Here is a 17336-nt window from a genome sequence, read left to right as displayed (position 1 = left end):
CCTCTTGAGGCCCCCACCATTACCATCCTCACAATGCTCATGACTCACGGGAAGCAGAAACCCCAGCATGGATTCTCCCTCCCAATCTTGTTTTCACAAGGGGAAAAAGGCTGTCAAGCATAGTGGTGAACTGCCATAATGTATATAGGGTGGGAGATAACCGATCTATTTAAACCGTTTGGTAAAACAGCAGCAAGGTACTGGCATGTTTAGGCTCCAGCAGCACACACAAGGTGAGAAGTGCCAAGGGGAAACCGCCCCATTGCATTTCCAGTGTCAATACAGCAAGTATTTTCAGTTTGCTTGCACCACCAGCAAACTGAAAGCTAACTGGTTCAGAAGAACCCCCCGTGTGGTGAGAACACAGACTAATCTCAGACTGGTGCAACAGCCATGTGTGGAGAGGCCCAGAACAGATTGATCCTGGTGTCGCATCCCCAAATCTGCCAAACCCACAGCCATCCAACTGACAAATACTATTCATGAAATGGTTTTTATATAATGTTCATTTGGAATTCATCTAGTTAATTTTCAGTATTTTCAGCTCTCCAAGTGCAACAAGGTCATGATGAATGTTTGGATCTATACAGTAATTTGTCATTTGGCTCTATTTTAATTATCACACTTAAATGGTATTTTGTAAGCTGTCTTGAAAAGGGGACATTAAGCATAAGTGATTCTCTGCTTCACCTTATCGGACATCGTCTCTGCTTCACGTTAGCCGGCATCATTATCTACACGCTTCCATTTTCTCGGTCCACTGCGCTGGAGGTACTGTAGCGCACACCTACCTGACAAAGCTGGCACGGCCCCTTTTGGGGAGGGGGAGCGAAGGGGGAGCTGGCACGAGTGGCCGTCTGGCCTCCCTAAGGGACCGCCCCCTCTTCTAAAGCTCCCCTTCAGACGCGCCTCTGTGAAGGCTGAACACGAGCCGCGGCTCCCAGCGACGGCGCCCTACTGCTGTCCCGGTTCACCTGCTAGTACAGCACAAGGTGCCCGCCCGTCTGCACACCAGTCAGGCCAGTGGGAGTGAGGCACGCGCTCTCTCCCCCTCCCGGAGGAGGTAAATTGAACTCCTCCGAAGAGGCTACACGGTTCTTCCCGGCTTGCTGCTGATTTCAAGGGAGGAGCAGCGACCTTTCCCACTCCGCCTCCCCACCTGAGGGTGCCTGGCTCGTCCCGGGACAGGTTCCTATGGTGAGGAGGAGGAGCAGAAGCCGGGATTGGGGGCCGCCGGCGCCTCCCGTCTGGCCGGGCGGCGGCAGCAGTAGGAGGAGGAGGAGCTGCGGCGGCGACGGCGGCGCGGAACTGGAGCGGCTGCCCGCGAACATGGCGGCGGAGCAGCAGCAGCAGCTTTCGGAAGCCTTTGCCGCCGCCGCTCCTCTCCCGTTCAGCAGTGGCGGAGGGAGCGCGGGCGGCGGCGGCGGCGGCGGCTCTGTGTCTGTGCCGGTGCTCTTTTGCTTCTCGGTCTTCGCCAGGCCTTCGACGGTGCCTCACGGCTCCGGCTACGAGGTGCTGATTCAGAAGTTCCTGAGCCTCTACGGCGACCAGCTCGACATGCACCGCAAGTTCGTGGTGCAGCTCTTCTCCGAGGAGTGGAGCCAATACATCGACCTGCCCAAGGGCTTCCTGGTGAACGAGCGGTGCAAACTGCGCCTCGTGCCACTGCAGATACAGGTGGGTGACAAGGGAGCACGCCCCGGCGTGCACGGGCGAGTGTCTCTGAGTGAATGCAAGACAGCGCCTCCTGGGAAACCTGGCGCAACTGTTGGAGCGAAGGCCCTCTCCGTCTGGCGGCCAGGGGGAGGCTCCCACACCCACATTGCACTGGGAAAGGAGAAGGTGAAATCTTCTCTGGAAAAGGAGCAAAGTGGCCAAAGCCAGCCTGCCAAGCCTGCCCACCTTCTGAAAGTCAGCTTAGGTTCCCTTCAACAAAATGGCTGTATTCGTTGGGTTGCACCATAGCTGTGTTCCCACACCCTGAACTATTAAATAGCCAAACACAGTTTGGTCTAGTGTGTTGAACCAATCCATCCTGGTTTATGGGCTGTGAACCATGGGCTGTGAACCCTGAGGATTGGTACAGTGAACACAGCCCACATGTGAAGTGGAACTTGGTTTTGGTCTAGGGCATTTTAGAAACTCAGTCTTTCTGGTTTGTACACTGGTTTATGGTTTAGAATGTTCTATGGATTCAGCCAGTCATGGCTTCAACACATCGGCTGTACCCAATTCATTGGCTGCTAGCACCAAAAGAACCGGAAATGTTTATAATGGTTCAGAGGGCTCATCCGCACAGCCTCCTTTTCCTGGATCCAGGACAACCTACTTAACTTTTACAGAGGGCATAACTTCACAACAGAGGCTCCACTTCATTGCTAATCTATTACTAAAGCCAGGTCAAGCTTATCCAGCAGGAAAGTGATGTTTTCCATGCTATGCAACCATTCTGTGCCATGTGAGGAGGAGCCTGGAGGTCAGTGATCCAGAGGGTTCTTGGTGTGCTGCAGAACCACGCTTCCCCATCCAGCAGTGGTGTTCTGTGCTGCCATGGCCATTTCTGGGTTGGCTGTGGGGAAGATTATAAACTTGCCTTGCAGCCAGCTCAGGGAAACATTCAGTTCTACAAGATCACTGTTGGTACTCTGTGCAGCCCAGCACTACCTCCCACGACAGTGATTTCAGCCTCCCTTGCTTTGTGGCTTCATTCTTCATCTCCTTTTGCTGCTTTCCCTCCCCCTACCAGCAAAGTGCAGATGCTTCATCTTTCCTGTTATTCTTTCCTTTGTTGCATCTTCCCTTAACCCTTGCCCTCTCCCCTTACCTCTGCTTTCAGTAGAGCACCATCACTATCTTCAACAATAACAGTTGCAGCTAACCTTAGGAAGGATCTGCACTTGATTAGGTGCTACTGTGCTCTCCGGCAAGAGTGGAGGTAAAGGGAAAGGAGTAGGCAGGGGAGAAGATCTGTACTAGATCTAGGAGGGCAGCAGAGAAGAATCCCATTCCCTGCTTAGGAGCAGCTAATCACCACAACGTGAGTGTGGCACCTCTACTGACCTTGTTCAGAAGATTCAGTAAGAGGAACACTGAGTTTCTCCATCAGTGATTTTCCTCCAGTTTTAAGGATAGGAGGAAAGCACATCAGTGGATGAGACTGGATGAGGCTTGAGTATTCTCACACTTTAATGACAATTAAAAATGGTGGAGGGGACGATTGTTTGCTATAGAAGGAGATCTTGGCTGAAGTGCCTTGTGAATGGGGGATTTCCTAGCTCCCAACATCCAGTTTGAACCATCTGAATTGGTCCCACTGATTTTATTGGGCTTGTTTCTTAGTTCTGCTACTAACAAGGCTGTCTTAGCTGATCACACCAGACTACTAGAAATGCCTAAGCCTAAAGAAATTGTCAGTCCTGTTAGCCTAAGGCTATTCTGGAACGTAGTCTTAAACCAGAGTAAAAGTGAGAATTTTCAGATTCAGTAGTGGCTGGTAGGAAGTGTCCACATAGAAAAGGGAATTACAGGTAGTCTTCAACTTACAACGGCAATTGGGACTGGAATTTCTGTCACTAAGTGATGTGGTCATAAAGCATGACCGCATCGCTTAGCAACAGCAATCCCTGCGATCCTGGTTGCTGTTGTTAACTGAATTCCACAGTCATTAGGTGAAGCAATTTCCTGCCAGCTTCCCACAACCAGTCAGTGGGGAAGTTGGCAGGAAGTTATAAGTCTCAGGCCCACAGGCAAGTAAGTGGCCACTGCTAGGTGGGGGAGGGAGTGCGGGGGTGGTCATGGAGGGTGCATGAGAGGTGCCACGGGGGGGCTGGGTTGGGAAGGGTGCGTGGGTTGCACGAATGCTGGTGAGGCATGAGTACAGAGGGACTGGGGAGGGTGCGCAGGTGGGGGAAACTTATTCCTGTGACTTGAGACCTTCCCTGTCAGCTTCTGCATTGACTTTCTGGGGAAGCCAGCAGGGAAGTTTGCAAATGGTGATCACATGATCGCGGGCCGCTTGGCAACCAGTTGTGAGAACGGGTTGCCAAGCATCCAGATCACTATCATGTGACCATGGGGGTGCTGGGACGGCCAGAACTCCAAGGACTGGTCATAACTACCATTTGTTCAGCACTGTCAAAGCTTGGAACAGTCGCTGACCGAATGGTCGTACGTCGAGGACTACTTGTTGTTATGTGGCACAAATTGTATGAAAAAAAGAGACATCCATTTGTAATGCTGAGTATTTTGGAGGCTGTAGAAAGTAAATATATAGGTGGCTTTGGTTATTCAGCTTTTTTCATCAGTATAAAAAATGAGTTACTGTTATATAGTACATATAGTTCTACTGCTTCATCAATTACTAAGCAGTGGCCTTGAAGCACCCAAATATCTTTATAACCTTTACAGTGTTAGGCTGCTACTGGGTTCAATTTTAAATCAATTTAAACTTTACAGCAAGCAAGCATCTCTCTGATAGCATATGTTGTTCTTTAGAGTTCTATTGGTGCTGATTATTAAAATAAAATGAACAGAGGATAGTGGATATAGAAAACTATGAAATAGTTGCTTGACAAGTCTATGTGGGATTTAGAGATACCCTTGCATTTACCGAAGGGAGGGGTTTCAATTTGCCCTAGTTTGCAATGCCCATCTGATATCCTGTGCCATTCTAGAAAATCATCTCAATAAAATGGGGTAAAGAAGAGAAGAAGAGACCGCATGGGGCTGCAGTTAGAAGCCTTTCGTCTGAGTAGAACTTTCCTCATGGCATATGAGGCATGAGCAAGGATATTCTGTGTTATATTTTAGAAACTGAAAGCTGACTTGTCAATAACTTTGGTATTTCCTCACTAATAACATCATTCAACCATCATTGTTCTGCTTTATCAGCAGTGAAGACAGGCATGGCATTGCCATCATGATGGTTAAGTGACACTATACAATGTTATCAATCATGAGGGCTTCCAACAGGGATCTTCTGTAACTATACATACTCTGTGCTGGGGCTTGAACCTGAGACCTGGTGTGCAAGAAACTGACCACTTCCTCTTTTAGGGTAATTTTTAGCCCTTGGGATTTTTTGATAAAGCATTCATTTTTGTGTCAATACGTTTGAACCTTGACTTCTGCTAAAAAGCCACAGTGGTACTGGTGCTGGTGTTGGACTGACGTAGATGCATTTTCAGTGTCTGCATTTTATGAGTATATCCGTCATAAAAATCATTCTATGTTGTTTTGGTGTAATATATAGTGTTTGTTTTACATTTTTTTTAAAAAAAGAAGTCTACAGTATGTGTATTTCAAAAAGATATAAGAATTTATCATTGTAAGATTGTAGTCTTAAGCAAACTACCTTGAGTATTCCTGAATTTGGTGGGAGAGTGGTATACTTTGAATGAATACCTAATATCTCTGAAAGAAGTTTCATTTGGCTGAAAAGATTTAAGTCAGGGGTATGCAACCTTTTTTGGGTCAAGGGTTAGATTTTTAACTTTGAGTGTTTACTCAAAAAAAGAGCAAAAAAGCAGCAGCATTGGAACAGAAGGGGCGGACAAAAATGAAATTTAATTTAAAGAGCCCCTTTTTCTAATTTTTTTTACTTAAAAGCGGGTGCATAATATTCAAGCTGAGGACTCTCCTTGGCCTCACTAGCAATTAGACTCCAAATGGCCAGGTCTAGAACAAAATTTAACCTTGATTTAATTTTATCAAATACTGTTACTGCATTTTGTTAATAATGAAGTAATAAAGCTAATACACTGATATATTTAATCATGGTCATCTTCTATTCCTTGAAATATTACAATTCAGCAGCCGCTTTGGGAGAAACTCTGGGAATATCGTAGATTATATGTGCCTAACCAGAGCAAACCCGTTCCCTTTCAATCCCTCTTTCCTTTTCTGTAATATATCTTCCATGGGCTAAATTATGTAGCATTTTTAGATTTTGCACTAGAAGTCTGCCTTTAGATATCTGCTTTTTGTAATAGCTACGTGCTTACATGTAATAGCTACATGCTTACATGGCAACCCACCCCAGTATTCTTGCCGTGAAAACTAAATGGATCAGTACAACCAGAGATATGTCGGTATACCATCAGAAGATGAGACCCCCAGGTCGGAAGATGGTCAAAATGCTACTGGGGAGGGACAGAGGATGAGTTCAACTAGCCCCAGACGTGATGACGCAGCTAGCTCAAAGCCGAAAGGACGGCTAGCAGCCGATGGTGCTGGTGATGAATGGCGAATCCGATGTTCTAAGGATCAACACACCATTGGAACCTGGAATGTAAGATCTATGAGCCAGGGCAAATTGGATGTGGTTATTGGTGAGATGTCAAGATTAAAGATAGACATTTTGGGCATCAGTGAACTGAAATGGACTGGAATGGGCCACTTCACATCAAATGACCACCAGATCTACTACTGTGGACAAGAGGACCACAGAAGAAATGGAGTAGCCTTCATAATTAATAGTCAAGTGGCTAAAGCAGTGCTTGGATACAATCCAAAAAATGATAGAATGATCTCAGTTCGAATTCAGGGCAAGCCATCTAACATCACAGTGATCCAAATATACGCCCCAACCACAGATGCTGAAGAAGCTGAAGTAGAGCAGTTCTATGAGGATCTGCAGCACCTACTGGACAACACGCCTAAAAGAGATGTTATTTTCATCACAGGAGACTGGAATGCTAAGGTGGGCAGTCAAATGACACCTGGAATTACAGGTAAGTATGGCCTGGGAGAACAAAACGAAGCAGGACATAGGCTGATAGAATTTTGCCAAACAACTCACTCTGCATAACAAATACTCTCTTCCAGCAACCTAAGAGACGGCTTTATACATGGACTTCCCCAGATGGACAACACCGAAATCAGATTGACTACATCCTTTGCAGCCAAAGGTGGCAGACATCTGTACAGTCGGTAAAAACAAGACCTGGAGCTGACTGTAGTTCAGATCACGAACTTCTTCTTGCACAATTTAGGATCAGACTAAAGAGATTAGGGAAGACCCACAGATCAGCTAGATATGAGCTCACTAATATTCCTAAGGAATATGCAGTGGAGGTGAAGAATAGATTTAAGGGACTGGACTTAGTAGATAGGGTCCCGGAAGAACTATGGACAGAAGTTCGCAGCATTGTTCAGGAGGCGGCAACAAAATACATCCCAAAGAAAGAGAAAACCAAGAAGGCAAAATGGCTGTCTGCTGAGACACTAGAAGTAGCCCAAGAAAGAAGGAAAGCAAAAGGCAACAGTGATAGGGGGAGATATGCCCAATTAACTGCAAAATTCCAGAGGTTAGCCAGAAGAGATAAGGAATTATTTTTAAACAAGCAATGCGCGGAAGTGGAAGAAGACAATAGAATAGGAAGGACAAGAGACCTCTTCCAGAAAATTAGAAACATTGGAGGTAAATTTCAGGCCAAAATGGGTATGATCAAAAACAAAGATGGCAAGGACCTAACAGAAGAAGAAGAGATCAAGAAAAGGTGGCAAGAATATACAGAAGACTTGTATAGGAAGGATAACAATATTGGGGATAGCTTTGACGGTGTGGTCAGTGAGCTAGAGCCAGACATCCTGAAGAGTGAGGTTGAGTGGGCCTTAAGAAGCATTGCTAATAACAAGGCAGCAGGAGGTGACAGCATCCCAGCTGAACTGTTCAAAAACTTGCAAGATGATGCTGTCAAGGTAATGCATGCTATATGCCAGCAAATTTGGAAAACACAAGAATGGCCATCAGATTGGAAAAAATCAACTTATATCCCCATACCAAAAAAGGGGAACACTAAAGAATGTTCAAACTATCGAACAGTGGCACTCATCTCACATGCCAGTAAGGTATTGCTCAAGATCCTGCAAGGTAGACTTCAGCAGTTCATGGAGTGAGAATTGCCAGATGTACAAGCTGGGTTTAGAAAAGGCAGAAGAACTGGGGAACAAATTGCCAATATCCGCTGGATAATGGAAAAAGCCAGGGAGTTTCATAAAAACATCTATTTCTCTTTTATTGACTATTCTAAAGCCTTTGACTGTGTGGACCATAACAAATTGTGGCAAGTTCTTAGTGGTATGGGGATACCAAGTCATCTTGTATGCCTCCTGAAGAATCTGTATAACGACCAAGTAGCAACAGTAAGAACAGACCACGGAACAACCGACTGGTTTAAGATTGGGAAAGGAGTACAGCAGGGCTGTATACTCTCACCCTACCTATTCAACTTGTATGCAGAACACATCATGCGACAAGCTGGGCTTGAGGAATCCAAGGCTGGAGTTAAAATCTCTGGAAGAAACATTAACAATCTGAGATATGCAGATGATACCACTTCGATGGCTGAAAGTGAAGAGGAACTGAGGAGCCTTATGATGAAGGTGAAAGAAGAAAGTGCAAAAACTGGCTTGCAGCTAAACCTCAAAAAAACCAAGATGATGGCAACCAGCTTGATTGATAACTGGCAAATAGAGGGAGAAAATGTAGAAGCAGTGAAAGACTTTGTATTCCTAGGTGCGAAGATTACTCCAGATGCTGACTGCAGTCAGGAAATCAGAAGACGCTTAATCCTTGGGAGAAGAGCAATGACAAATCTCGATAAAATAGTTAAGAGCAGAGACATCACACTGACAACAAAGGCCCGCATAGTTAAAGCAATGGTGTTCCCTGTAGTAACATACGGCTGTGAGAGCTGGACCATAAGGAAGGCTGAGAGAAGGAAGATAGATGCTTTTGAACTGTGGTGTTGGAGGGAAATTCTGAGAGTGCCTTGGACTGCAAGAAGATCAAACCAGTCCATCCTCCAGGAAATAAAGCCAGACTGCTCACTTGAGGGAATGATATTAAAGGCAAAACTGAAATACTTTGGCCACATAATGAGAAGACAGGACAGCCTGGAGAAGATGTTGATGCTAGGGAGAGTGGAAGGCAAAAGGAAGAGGGGCCAACCAAGGGCGAGGTGGATGGATGATATTCTAGAGGTGACGGACTTGTCCCTGGGGGAGCTGGGGGTGTTGACCGACAGGAAGCTCTGGCGTGGGCTGGTCCATGAAGTCACGAAGAGTCGGAAGCGACTAAACGAATAAACAACAACAACAACAAACATACTTACATCCAGAGTTGAGTAAAGAATTATTTGGTACTGTTTTAAAATGAACTTCTTAATTGATTTAGTAAACTTGGAAGAAGATATATGTATGATATGTGTTTCCCCTTGATCTGGCTTGTTTGCTGATGATGCAAATTACAGTTTGTGAAACAATGGTTTAATTATTAACACAAGTTTAATTAGTACTATTATAAACACATCATTTCCGGTTTCTTAAGAACTTTAAGGAAAAGCACCAAAGACATTTTAGAATAGTCAGCGTCTGATGCACTGAACTCATGGACCATCTTCAGGATGTAGTGGCTGCTTATATAATAATGAAACCAGTTTTGAGATTGGCCAGAATCTGAAATATAAAAACAAGCCAGACATAAAATAGTACAGCTGACTTTTTTTAATGCATGTGAAACATCAGTGCTTCAGTTCTGTGCTGGTTCTCTTTCTTCAGAAGTAAAACTCTTACAGCATAATCCTATGAATGTTTACTCAAACAAAAGTCCATCTGAGGTGAATCAGGCCTACTCTAAAATGTGTTTGCTTAGCATTGCAATCTTAACATTCTAATTAGCAGTCTTATTCATATTTTTACACTTTTATTGAAATTAATGGAATTTATTGCAAGTTAATATGGATAGCATTTTCAGTCTGTTCAGCTGTTGCAGAGTTTAGTTATCATAAAGGTCACTTTTATAATTGCATGCTAGAGTAGATAGGCAGGTCATAAATCAAATTAATGTTTATGTATTAGTAATATCAAATAAGGATAAAACTTGTGAATTATTCCAAGGAGAAAAAGTGGTGATCAGGAAATAAGAGAAATGTATTGAAGCAAACAGTCATAATGAGCATCAGAGATTTTCACATGCATACAATCACTGTTATATAGGGAAGAGAGTAGATTTTTTTTCTAGTATTTCTCATATGTGAGATGCTTCTCTGGAGGATCCCTGGACTTTGAAATGAGGAAGCCATGCTCCTCTGTGCACATTCATTTGTTAGATTTCTATTCCTCCAAGTTAAAGATGGATTGAGGTGCTGAATCACTACGGTCCTAGTGCAGCACCTCAATCACTACATCACAGTGGTACAGTGCTTTGGAGCTCAGCATTTCACTGAAAACATTTGTGATGAAAAAGCAAGATAAATACACTTGAGCAGTCATATTTAAATGAAAAAAAAATGAATTGCTAAACTTAGAAAAGTAACCTTTGCTTTCTAAGCGCCTTAGCAACATGCTTGTAATACATGAAAGCATCTTTTTTATTATTTGATTTTCATGCAGTATCTTATATTTAGCCACCAAGAATTGCTTGATTGCAATGGATTTTTTTAAAAGTCTGATCAATAAATAACATATTTCTTTAAATCCCAAAGTGTGTTAGATTCATCTAATAAATCATTTCTGCATTTTTAGTATAGTATACAGGCACAAACGTTTTTTGATTAATAAACAGTATATACAAAATCTCAGTCCCAAGATATATCATAACTTCATGACTATGATTTAGTAGTTGCTAGGAGTCACAAATGACTTTATGGCACATAATCAATTGATCAGTAGTTGCCTTGAGCTTAGGAATCCAGACACTTTCTACTGTCCAGATATAATTTTTTGTATTAAAAAATTACAAAAAAGACTGTTGTCTTCAGTTTCATCTAGAATGATGCTCTTTGAAATAGTAATTGTAACATAACTTGAGTTTTATCATAGATTCAACATAATGTTTTGTTTATATTTTCTAATCTTAGCCTCTAGGACTATGTATCCCTACCTTGTACTGCCCAGACATGTTGGATTACAACTCCCAGAATTTCTACCAGGATGCTTCATGCTATTTACATGTTACAGTGCATTAAGAATATATATACATTTAAAGAAAAGCTGCTCCTTAAATAACATATTAAAGAAGTCTAGTTTATCTGGTGCCAGTAGGATGACTTAAGGTTCCTCTTTAGCACGCTATACTATTTTCAATCCAGTTTCAATCTGGCAAGTTACAATCACATAAATAGTTCAAGAAAATGTTCTGATTCCTTTTTCAAAGCTACATTTGTCTTTAGTAATCCTCCTATTTTCCAGATTTTTCCTTTTTTATTAAATTGGGGTTTTAAATTGCCATTACTAATAAATAATAATTATATTATAATAATATAATAATTACAATGTGTCTTAAACTGTCATGGGTCTGTTATAGAAACAAATATCTGATGTTACCATATTTATAGGTCTGTTTCAATGTCTATTGTTTCTTATATGTTAATTAGATTCTGAAATATGTTTACACTGCATATCTGATGGTGACTTCAAAGATAATGATGAGGACCCAAAAACTATATTACTAACTCCACACACTTGAAGGGAGTCTAGATTTCTCTTTCTCAAACGGTAGCCTTCCTTACTACATCAGCTTGGTCTTAAAAGAGAGGTTTTGTGAATTAGCAAATATAACATGGGGATATGTGATTCTTAGAAAGAGTCAAATATCCTACTTAACAAATATAGTATGGATTTGGGTTTCCACCCATATAAAATACTGTATTTCTGTTTAAACAATGGGATCCTATACATAGCTACTTGGAAGTAAGACCAATTGAGATCAGTGGGACAGATTTTCAGGAAAGTGGTATGGCAGCCATAATTATTTCCCTCTTTCTTTATCTCAGATAACTACATTGGGCAATCTCACCCCATCTAGCACTGTGTTTTTTTGTTGCGATATGCAAGAAAGATTCAGACCTGCTATCAAATATTTCGGAGATATTATCAGCGTAAGCCAACGATTGGTATGTTTACTTGGTTCTTTGAACATCAGCTACTATTTTAATTGTGCTGTTATTGCTATTTTATTATTTAAATAAGCAGTTTCATTTTTCTGTTTTTTATCTTTTCAGCTTCAAGGTGCACGGATTTTAGGAATCCCAGTTATTGTAACTGAACAGTATCCTAAAGGTCTTGGAAGCACCGTTCAAGAAATTGACTTGACTGGAGCTAAACTCGTCTTACCCAAAACAAAGTTTTCTATGGTGTTGCCTGAAGTTGAGGCTGCTATAGCGGAGATTCCTGGAATCCGCAGTGTTGTTTTATTCGGCGTAGAAGTTAGTATTTCATTTATCTCATATTTGCAGTCTTCCTAGAGCTTTATTATTGAAACAAAGGTAAAGTATCATTTGTAAATAAAATTGCTGATACAGTTTACTTTTATTCTTCCTCAAGACTCACGTATGTATTCAGCAGACAGCGCTGGAATTAGTGGGCCGAGGTTTAGAAGTCCATATCGTGGCTGATGCAACCTCTTCAAGAAGTATGATGGACAGAATGTTTGCCCTAGAGGTAATTATGTTTAGATGGTTATTTCTGTGAGCTTGGCTCCAGTAATTGTTAGATCGTAACAGATAAAAGTATTGTATTCCTGTAGCCTCAAATATTTCTATTGCACAGAAAAGGAGAAATTATCTTTCTATTTCTTAAAACAGTATATGTGACTTCTCTATACCATTGCTAGCATCAACACGGTCTGTATTTTACTGATTTCTTTGGCAGCAGTAACTGAAAATTAAAAATATAAGGATGAAAAGAGTACATCCAAAGAAAACTTTATCTGAAAAATAACTAATATGAGACAAGTATTATACATGAAGTATATTTTAGAATTTCTGCAGAGCCTTCTTACTGAATAGTAATGCTTAACTCCCATGCATTATTGATTATGCCATATTGAAAATAAATGAGAAGTTTTTCCATCTCTGATAAACATCTTTAAGATTAATAGAAAGATAATACTTTGTAAAAGGAATATAAATGGATTAAATGTAAATGTTATGTACTTCATTGTATAACAGTTATGACACATACAAAGTAAACAAATGATAGCAGAATATCAGATCTTTGCAAAATATATTTCCACATTGTGTTTCTAATGATTATGAAAGACTTGATTTTTTAAAAAGCACAATTTATATTTAATGTACAGATAAAAATAATTATAATATTATTATATATTATAATCTGATATATCAGAGATATTAAATGCAGACTTTATAACATTGTCACTTAATAGTAACTCTCAGATGCACATTCCTGTAAAACATGAACTTTTTTTTTCAATTTCAAAGTTTCACATTACATTTTAAAAAGAGAAGTAGAGGGAAGAGTGGCCTGTTGGGTGAAAGACTGCACTTCCAGATCTCTTGCTCCAGAAGCCCACTGGCTGTATGCATCCCAGCCCTGCCTCATGCCCTGGTATAGCTTGTTTGATAGTTATGGCTACCTGTAACTTACAGGGGCCTCTCAGTTGGCATGCTAACTCTAATCTGTGAGAGAATAGGGCTCCTACAATGTTGTTCTCATGAATAAAGCGTAACATAGAAAACATGATATAATTTCTAAAATACAACCTCCTGGCCTACTAATATAAAGGTATGTGACAAAGGGTTTCAAGCTCTCCTTCCTGCTTTGGGAGATAAATCAATCTCGCAAGAGATAAACAGGTACCTTAAATAAACAATATTCTAAAGCTCTCAACAGTAGATTTTTAGGTGGTCCAAAGAGTTTGCCTACCCAAAGTTTAGGTTATACCTATCATAGGCAGAAGTTCTTGAAACCTACAGCACTACCAGGATTCTGTAATTTTCTTTATAAATTTCAACTATGCACTATTTCATTAAGTATTTTCCTGATGTATTGAGTATTTCATACTTCACCTACCAGCCTTACATTACACATAAAAAAAAATTGCAGAGCTATTCTTTCAAGTTGGCAGAAATAGCAAGCTTACTACTTGTATGGAATCCAGAATATTAGCTGCATAATAGTGGATATTACTTTGCTATAAATGCTTCATTTTGTTTTTGAGCCCATGTTATTCTGACATACAGTAGATGTGGTTGTTATCACTATTTATTCATTTGCAAGGATATATATTCTGCCTGATCTTACAAACTCCAGGTGGCTTACATAAACATATGATAAATAGTTAAAGAATAATAAAAACAATAATTTTTTAAAAGATAACAAGTGTAATTAAAAGCAACAAAGCACCTCCATGCTCAGAAGTCCAGTGAAAATAGCAACATATTCTCCACTTTCCTGAATTCTAAAAGTGTGGGAGCTATCCAGACCTCTGGGGATAGAATATTTGAGAGTAACAGAGCTGCCACAGAAAAAGCTTGTTTCCAAGCCCTTGCTTCTCTAATTTAATAAAGGGAGGGACCTACACATCATTTTTGGTGTGATCACATGGGACAGGATTATTTCATTGGTAATACAATCTAAACTATACAGGGCCTTCTAAGTCAAAAGCAGCATTATGAAATGTATTATAGAACATATTGGCAACTAATGCTGCACTTACAATATAGATAAAAGGTTGCTGACATGACTCCTATCATGGGTTGCTGCATTCTGCACCAGCTGAAGTTTCCAAGTAATCTTCAAAGGAAGTCCCAATTGAGTGTGTTGCAGTAATCTATTCTCAAGATTTTGAGGGCATAAGTCACTGTTAGGTGTGCCTCCCACTCCGAAAAGGGTTGCAGTCAGCACACCAGCTGAAGCTGGACAGATGTTCCCTTGGCCATGGCCTTCACCTGCTGATCAAGTAGATGCTCTGGAGATTAACAACCTGTTCTTTCAAGGAAGGTGCAGTCCCATACATAGCCAGTTTGCAGTCACTTACAAACCTAACAGCATATGGGTAGACAGTATTTCTCTCATCCTAGGATTCCATTTCAGTTGTTTCGTCCCAGCCAGTCTTTTACTGCCTCCAGACATCATGTAGGAACAATCACAGGATCTCTTATCTAGGACCTAGATGAACATCTGTAGAAAAAGTTAGTAATCTAATTTTTCAAAAATTTATTACTGAATTTATACCCCACTTTTCTGTTTATCCCAAAACCCAAGGCAGCTTAGAACAATTATAAAATGCCAAGAATAAAACAAAACAAAGTTACTACAATTAACACTCGATTAAGATTGTGAAACAAACCAACATCTTCCTGTCCTTTCATTGGATGAGAAACATCAAAGCCGATTTTCTTTTTGGGAGAGATTTCTCAGAATATATACACAAAAGTGAATGTAACATACAGAAGAGGTATCTTCTTGATCCCAAGCTTCATTTATTTCATCAAGGGCACAAGGAATTGTCTACCATCTATGCGACTAATTTATAATGCTTTAATGTGCAAATTGATGCATCTATTCCACATTTAACTCTTTAATATATTATTTGTGGAGAGCAAGATGGACAAAGAAATGGGAAATGCAGGAAGGGTACAGCTGGAAGATATTACTATCCAGACACCCCATAAAATTCTGTGAAGGAAGAGAAGAAATGATGATTGGATGATAAAGCCTTGCCTGGAAGCACTTTTATTTATTAGTTTAGTTTATTAGTTTATTTATAATTGTTATTTCTTATCCTTGTTTTATTAATCTAAATTGTGATTTCAAAGAACTGAAATTATTTTCAAAACAGCTGGATTTTTTCTTTAAGATAAATTATAATGCATTGTCATGAGGAAATGTAAAGTCTGTGGGTTTATTGTTCAAATGTTTCTCAGCAGATAGTCAGCTCTAGCTGTTTTGTTTTTCCAGCGCCTTGCTCGTACTGGGATTATTGTTACCACTAGTGAAGCTATATTGCTGCAGCTGATAGCTGACAAAGATCATCCCAAATTCAAAGAAATTCAGAACCTCATTAAGGCAAGTGCTCCAGAGTCGGGACTTCTTTCCAAAGTATAGACATTCTTGAAAGAATTTGACAGAGGAAAATGGAAGTTTTAAATACATAAATACACTCTCTCACACACATATAATCTCTCATACACACCTACCAATTGATGTATTTTGCTTGCCTTAGCAGAATTTGTTATATTATGCTTTCCAGGTGCTGGTATATTCTGTAGTTACAGCTCTTTAAGGCTTGGGGTACCATAGGAACATTTTATTGTCAGAATAGAGTTTAAATAGAGGTACATGTTTGTCAGTACTGTACTCACTGACTGTAACTCAACTCCTCAAAAACAACCCACATATTTTTGTGAAACCTTTTTTGGCTGAATAAATGTACTGTGGAATTGTTTTACTTTTTGTATAATTAATGCAGTGACATAGATAAATGTGTTAATGATGTTTTAACATTCTATGAATGGAACAATATTTTAAATAAAACAGGATGCATATACTTTGAAGGAGAAGATGGTTGCTTAATCATTAGAGAAGGCAATAATATAAATGCATAACTATTTGTGGCATAGCTAGGTTGATTCTTAATTATTCAAGACTTTATTAAATGCTGTTGCAAAATCATTTATTGTAAGTTTCTAACTGGAAAATCATGTAATGTTCACTTCAGAATCCCAAGCAGTTCTGTCAACTTGTTAATGGGAATATATGAGAGATTGATGACACTGAAGTAGGAGATTTTATTTTACTTGTAAGTATTCAAAAGAAAGATGCTCAGGCTTCTCATTTCCAAATACTAAAATAACTTCTTTTTGGATGTGTTGAGGGATTTATTTTTAATCCCTGTATGTCTAGATTTAATGAACTCCATCTGGTTTCTACATTAATTCAAGTAAGCTTTAGAAAAAATCTGCATCAGTTTTATGCTGCATTCTGAAATACAGATGCTGAATACTGTTTAAAAAAAAGGCCTGATTTAATAGAGTGTTTTGATGTACTGTTTTATAGCTAGAAATAAATTTGAGTAACCCTGCTCTTGTTACAGGCTAATTCATTTGTGTTTAAATGATTCAAAGCATTCTAACATTTGTATGAAAAATGCATATGGTTTTATATAAAATGTATTTTGCAATATGAAAACAAGCATAATACAGATTTTTAAACAACAAACAATTCATAGTTGGGAACTTTTGAAATGTCTCCTAATACCCCACAGTGTCCCACAAATCTTAGCTCTAAAAAAGATGCATGTGATAGAAAATTTTGATCTTTGATCTTGCTTATAAAGAACTTGTTTCATCAGTAACTTTCATTTCAACTTGAAAAATTCAATCCACTGATACTGAGGTAACATATTGTTTAAAACATTTGTTTTAATTTGTTTTAAAGAAAACACAAAACTGTCACAATTTAGAATAGCACAGCATGGTGCTGAGACAAAGATAAATATGTTGAAGAATCACAACTAAATATTATAAAGCAGAGTAAGGAATAAATGAACAGCTGTACATAATTTATAAATATCTTCCAATATATTG

General features: G+C 39.9%; 1 protein-coding gene across 1 annotated transcript; it reads left to right on the top strand.

Annotated features, from left to right (window-relative positions):
* Positions 1-1179: 1179 nt before the first annotated feature.
* On the top strand, positions 1180-16831 carry ISOC1 (isochorismatase domain containing 1). Its single transcript, XM_063295263.1, has 5 exons — positions 1180-1677; positions 11778-11897; positions 12006-12209; positions 12328-12444; positions 15709-16831. The coding sequence occupies exons 1-5, from the start codon at positions 1195-1197 to the stop codon at positions 15853-15855; spliced, it is 1071 nt and encodes a 356-aa protein (XP_063151333.1). The 5' UTR covers positions 1180-1194; the 3' UTR covers positions 15856-16831.
* Positions 16832-17336: the final 505 nt, after the last annotated feature.

The sequence above is a fragment of the Candoia aspera genome, chromosome 2, assembly GCF_035149785.1.
Source record: "Candoia aspera isolate rCanAsp1 chromosome 2, rCanAsp1.hap2, whole genome shotgun sequence".
In the NCBI taxonomy this organism is placed as follows: Eukaryota; Metazoa; Chordata; class Lepidosauria; order Squamata; family Boidae; genus Candoia; species Candoia aspera.
This window is presented reverse-complemented; position numbering and strand designations above follow the sequence as displayed.